Source organism: Ursus maritimus, unplaced genomic scaffold, assembly GCF_017311325.1.
Source record: "Ursus maritimus isolate PB19 unplaced genomic scaffold, ASM1731132v1 scaffold_8, whole genome shotgun sequence".
Lineage (NCBI taxonomy): Eukaryota > Metazoa > Chordata > Mammalia > Carnivora > Ursidae > Ursus > Ursus maritimus.
Window position 1 is genome coordinate 19728145 of NW_024426996.1, and position 6348 is coordinate 19734492.

A 6348-nucleotide genomic window follows, 5' to 3' on the forward strand; every position below is an offset into this window, starting at 1 on the left:
CCCCCGGGGGGGGGGGGGGAGGCTCGCCAGCCGGCCACCCCACACACACCTCCAACGCTGCTTGGGAGGCGGCTGTCAGATTGCCAGCCCCGCGGTGGCGCCCCCGCTCCTCCGGAGCTTGGGTAAGTCAGAAGCTCAATGGCCCGTGGGGTTGTTGGTTTGAAACGAAGCAAGTTAAGTACACCTGGGAGCTACCAAGCTGACACTCGACAGCCAGGTGACCGTACGCAGCGCAATCTCCTGGCCACGTTCCCGCTCTTCCTGAATATCTCACAGGCCCCGGCTGTTGGTCTATCTGTTGGATTAACCCCTGCTGGATGAGCGATCTGGCCCTACCGAGGAAAAGCCTCAAAGAGATCGCCCTAGTCCCGCACACGCCCCCAAATCATCTCTACCCTCCTCTACCTAGAGGCAGTGAGAGGAATCAGAGGAGCGGCAGTGATGGTCTGGAAACGCAGATGGGGTGGAAGGAAAGAGACGATGGAAAGAGGGAGAGAAGAGGAAGAGCTAAAGAGAAAACTCAGAAAGAAAATGTAAAACTTTGCTTTAAAAAAAAAAAAACATACACGACATGCACCCATAAGGAATTGAACGTCCTCTGACTTTCTTCCAAAATAAATAACTTTTCCTTAATTGTCCTTGGGGACCAGAGGCTGGTCACTTCCTAACAAGGTGCTGTCATGGTCTCAACATACTAAACGTTGCTAAACCCAACTCTGAAATTAATCACTCAAATGTCCATCACGTATCTTTCTCTAAACGTGTCCAGTTTTCCAGATCACTGTCTTCTTCCAAGCAGGGCATGTCTGGTCTCCCCTAGAATATAGGTATATTCTATATGTATATAATATGCAAATATGTATATACAATAGACATAAACACGGATACATATACTATAATATATATTACTCTGGGGTTTATGGTGGCAGTTGGGGGGCGGCATGTGAGATTTGATTCTTCTAAAAAAATAACTGTTCAGGTATGGGCTAGGAAAAGGGATGCACTTTGATGCCTCTTGAAAAATGCTAGCCTAGTAAACAGAAGCAGAAGGTAAACAGAAACCAAACGAGCAGAAAGAAGATTTTTGTTTTTTCTCCAGGCACAGGCTGCGGGCTCCTCTTTGGGACGCCGGCAAACTGGAAACAAGGTCTACCTGTCTTGTGCACCAGCCTCTGGTAGCCTATACCTCAGAAATCGCCATTCCTCATACCCACGAGAGGGGTGCGCGTCTGCGTGCGGTATAGACGCATCTTCAACCAACCCTCCCGGCCGTCTCGAGGGCCAGCTGGGTCTCAGCGGCTAGGGTTCCAAAAGGTGCTCCCTGGGGCCTGGGAATAACCGCTGTCCTTCCCGAATCCCCCACCGCCTGCTTAGGACGCGCTTGGCCAGGAGAGCAAGCAACTTACTTAACATATTGGCTTCATGGGAGCCATTGACTTTGCCATCCGGGTAGATCTGCAGATGGAAACCGATGCCCACTCTGCAGTAGAGGCTGCCGGTCCGGCGCCCCGAGGGGCTCCACTGGAAACTGGTCTGCTCCAAGCCGCTCCCTTGGCTGCCCAGAGAAGCCCCGGGGGAGGAGGAGTCGGAGGAAGAAGAGGAAGACGTCGTGCCACTGCTGCTCCGGCTGCTGCTGGCGCCTCCCGGGTTCCGACCGGTGGCAGCGGGTCCGGGTTGCCCTTTGGGGGCGAGGTGCTTCTCCCCGTGAGCCCAGGCGCTGAGGATTAGGTGGCTGAGGAAGAGGAGGAGGAGGAAGGACAAGCTCATTCTTCCAGCCGCGGGGTTTCTAAGTGCATCTTGTAGGGCTGGTTCTGGGCTCCGTAGCCCCCGCGCGGCTGCGTGCCTCTGGCGCTGCCCCCCTCGCCGCACCGGGTGGACATAGCCTCGGGGAAGAGAGGGAGGGAGAGAGAGAGGCCACTCGAACGGATCTCGGCGCTGGTACTGGGATATTTATAACGCCAGTGATCTCACTGCTTGGTGCACGCCTGCGAAGCTTCCCCTCACCCGCCGCTTTGTGTACTCTCTGGCCGGTGCGGGGAGGGAGCCTCGCGGTCCCGGGGGCGGGGGGTGTGGAGGAGGGAGGAGATGGGAGAGAGTGAGTGGGAGGAGAAGCTGGGAGGAGAGGACCTGCACCCGACGCTGGGCACGCGCAGACCAGGGCCACGCACCCCAGCCGTTCTCACGCGCCACACAGCCACCCTCCCACTAGAGCCAACGCTGCGCGGAATTCAGCTCCGCGCGAGCGTTTGAGTCCTCCAGGGGCAGCAACCGAGCTGGGGGGTCTAAACGTGGAAGTGAGTTCGCGTCCTCTGCCACCTCCGCTGCACGCCTGCGTCCCAGCAACGCACTCTTGCCCACCCAGGACCGAATTTCCAGGTTCCCTTCCCGCCGCCCAGCAGACCCCGCAAGCACAACCCCAGCCCCGGGAATCCCTCAGGGACGAAGTCGGGCTGGGAGATTCCCAGCGCTTCAAAGTGCTTGCAGCAGGGAACCAAACCAGGACTCCAGTCCAACTTGGGAAGCCTTTGGTGTGGCGCCGCGGGAGGGATGTTGCTGTTACTGTTGTTTGTTGTTGTCTCTGGTTTATTAAACAGCTAAGGAACGGTTTATTCGGCATTTAGAGAGCCACCTTGAGCCATTAGGCCACGATTGGAGCCCCTTTCCTATTGGAAACTCTGGGTTGCGCTAAACGTTATACCAAATTTGTTTTTCCTTGTGGGAAGCTTTCGGTCTGTGTCGGGGAGGGTGAGCGCACACGCACACCGCGCTCGGAGCGGGGCAGGAAGGGCAGGTCTGGGCACCAGCACATGTGGCTGACTGTCCAGTTGTCCTCTCTCACCCCAGGATCCCCTTGGCAGGAAGGATTAGCTAAGGGCTGGCTTCAGCTTACTCAGAGCTGCAGTTGACTGAAGGACCGACCCCAATGAATGATTAATGATGCGCGCGCTGGGTTTCAGGAAACCTGAGAACCGAGAATTTCCGTGTATGCAATGCCCCTACTGTCATTTATCTGAGAAATATACCTGACTTGCATTCTTGGAATATTTCTGTCTGAAAACATATTTGGAGCTTTAAACTACACGCTGATACATTATTCATTGGTCATTTTAATGAAAAAGGCTTTAATTTTGACCAATAAGGTCAATTCAGAGAAGCCAAGGTTGATGTTAAGATACGGCTTTATCCATTACTGAATACCCATTTAAGAGTTCCTATCTCAATAATGAAAAGCTTATAAAATGCCTGTCGACTTTTCCGGATTGGAAATATTCCATGACTACAATACTTAACATCAAGGCAGCTATAAAACAGAAAGTCACCTGTACGGTTCAGTGAAGCCCCTGTGGGGGAGAGAGGTCATATCACACATGGATGTGCATAGCTTGGACACATGCCCTTGATACACTATGTAAGATGCTATCCTGGACTGAACGCCCCTTCACTTTACACTGCTCTAGCCCCAAGTACTTCTGGCTTTAACTAGTGTGGGCAGGCAGACCCTTACAAGGCAATCCCGAAAGTGGACATTGAGAACAGACAGCAGTCCCTCAGAACAGTGTATCTGACTCTTTCCTGAGTGAATGATTGTGGGATGCTAACCTGGGCACTGTGCCTTCTGCAGGTGATGCCCTTGGTTTCATGACAAAGCTGTCAGAGTTAAAGGCCCATAGGTAGGTGCCGCTCGATGCCATCAGTAAGTTCCATTTCACGTCATACCGTCTATCCCATGCCTCATGGGGCAAAGATTTTCCTAACAAATCCGGTTTCTCCTCTTCTTCTTTCCTAGGAGTCTGCTGAAACAGCAGGAGTAGCTCCCACCCCAGACTCACTATCAGCCTCTTCCCCAAACCTGGGAAGCCAAACACCCCTTGGCTGAGTTTCTGGAGGCTGAGATTTTGCCTCTTATCTTTTTCCTTTCTTTCAGCTTCTCAAGTCACACCCCCATGGAAACAACCGTTTTTTTTTTTATCCCCTGTTAGCTGCAAGAGTCCAGTAGAGGACCAAACATTTGTCTAGAGATGACCTAGGAAGGCCACGACATCTGTCGGGGCTCTAGTCCACCTCAGCCTGAAGGCTGGCGAGGTGCACTTACACTTCCTCTGGGATCCGAGGGGAAGACTTTAGGAAGAGCCGAGTATTCACTAAGACAAGAGAAGCGACCAGCTCTTGTGGGCAGTGATTGTGGCAAACCAGACCTCAGGTTTCCTTTTCAACTCTCTTAGATACTGGGGGGAGGGGGGTTGCGGGGAGCAGTGCGTGCTTAGAATCCTCGTGGCGTGAGCAAGCAAGTAGGTGGAGCCCACTAAACTTTTAAAATCTATAACAAGAGAGTTAAACATGTATTTGGTTAAAAAACAACAACAACAAACAACCCTGCATAAGCTGAATAGTGAAAGAGACACTGCACGTGTTTCGTGCGCGAAGCCTGCAAGCCTGCGCCCTCCGCAGCTGAGCAGAGGCTGGAACGGTCGCCCTGCGCTCCCCGGCTGCGCCCGCCCTGACCCGCGCCCTGCCTAACCCATTGCGCAGCCGGTGCGGCTGAGCCTCGGCTCCCCGCAAACGTGCGTTCGGAAAAATTCTCATTTCACCTTCTCTGCTAACCCAGGCTATATACTCCCCTAAAATCCACTCAGAGACAGGGCGCGCCACGTTTTCTCCGGTTACTTCCGGGATCGTCGAAAGCCCCGGGGCTGGAGACGTCGCCGCCCACCCGCAAGCCTCAGGCGGGTCAAGGTCTCCCGGGCGCTGGCGGACGCGCACCCACGGCCAGTGCGCGGTGCTGTTCTTAATTCCCGCACTTTCCCAGCCCTGGACTCGAAGACGGGGAGAAGGGGCATGCCACTGGCTACCTGCAGAGGTTAAGCAAGCAGTCCTCCAAAGACTAGTTTCCACTCCTTGCCACCCGACGTGGAACCGAAAAACGAATCCACAGGTTAGTGGGTCCCACCAGTCACCCAGGCGCCAGATTCCAAGGGCCCGTGCGTCAGCTCGGTCCCCCACCCTCTTCGGGTTTACCTGCCGCGTTCCCCTTCCTTTCAGACTCCCCTGCAGCAGCTCTTCAATCCCTCGGCCGTTCTAGACCTTTTCTAGGTCTGTCTGGGAAACCAGATGGTGAATTTCTCTTAACATATCCTGTAGCTATAGCTATGAGCCAGTCAACAGCGACAGGACTCATAACCTGTCTCCTCGGGCTGGCACCCAAAAGCCTAAGGAGAAAGAAGTCAGGGCAAAAAAAAAAGTCAATGCCCAAGCTGCCCAAGCTTCCCAAGCTTCCCTTGCGGGGGGGGGGGGTGCGGAAGACGCTCATTATTTACAACCTTCCTCTGGTTGTAAACAGAGGCCAGAGTTTCCAGAAGCCCTTGGTCTGGAGTTAGGGCCAGTGCCTGGTCCATCCTACGGGCACTGTGCTGGGTTAGAGGGAAGGACAAGAGGTAAATAGTGGGATGGGGTGAGCAACCCGGAGCAGTGCAAGCCAGAGTCCCAGAGTCCGGGGAGACTCTCCCACCTGGAAACCTGGCTGCTACTGAACCAGCAGATCTCGGTCAGGCTTTTGTTCAGAGCCTCAGTGACGCCCAACGTCTGTTCCCGGAGGACCGCACTCTGTGAGCTTTGCCGGTCTGAGGCTTCTTACACTGGAAGGCAAGGACGGGTTTTCTTTGTCTGATCCAAGCACACAAGAGCCCAGAGGTTTTCAGAATGGTTTCCTGAGTGAGCTGCTTGAGCCTGGCCCTAAAGGACCCTGCGGCCCTCCCTTCCCATTCCCGCCACCCTTCCACATGCGGAGAGGCTGTATCCAGATGGCAGGACCACTTTTTGCTAACCAGGTCCCTGATGACCTGGCAGTGAGGTCTCCTTCCTTGCAGTTTGTAATGGAGGCACAGTCGTCTTGTGGGAGGAGTCAGGAGTTGACCCTGTTGGGGCCTTCAGTCCATGTTCTTGCCAGGGCCTCTGTTTCCTCCAGGCCTGGCTCCTCACCAGCCAAGCTGGCAGCAACTATGTGGCAAATAGTCTGTGGCTGAACTGAGGACTGAGTGGACTGAGAAGGGTGGGAAGGGACTGTGTGAGAGGGAAACAGAGACAGAGTGTGCAGGCAGGGCGGCAGTGGTGTGATCAGAAACTCCACAGGTCCTGAGGTGAGAGCTCTTCCTCAGTCTCCAGCATCCATGACTTCCCTCTGAGGAGGAAGTTGTTTCAAAATGGCCACAGGCAGCTGGTCTTCTGTATTTCATGTGGAGTCAGAAAGCAAAGCAATTTTGCTAGTGCAAGTGGGTCTTTTGTGACCTGAATTGACTCAATGAAATCAGTTATCTTTTCTTTAAAAAGGAACTCAAAGCTCAACTAAAGCTC

At 54.0% G+C, this 6348-nt stretch overlaps 1 protein-coding gene across 1 annotated transcript in view; it reads right to left on the reverse strand.

The window, feature by feature from the left end:
- FGF5 (fibroblast growth factor 5) overlaps positions 1 to 1896 on the reverse strand; it is a 19798-nt gene extending 17902 nt beyond the window's left edge. The window contains exon 1 of the mRNA XM_008693273.1: positions 1407 to 1896. Coding sequence (XP_008691495.1) covers positions 1407 to 1767 — 361 coding nt within the window. The 5' untranslated portion in view covers positions 1768 to 1896. The remainder of the gene's footprint in view (positions 1 to 1406) is intronic.
- Between the last annotated feature and the right edge of the window lie 4452 nt (positions 1897 to 6348).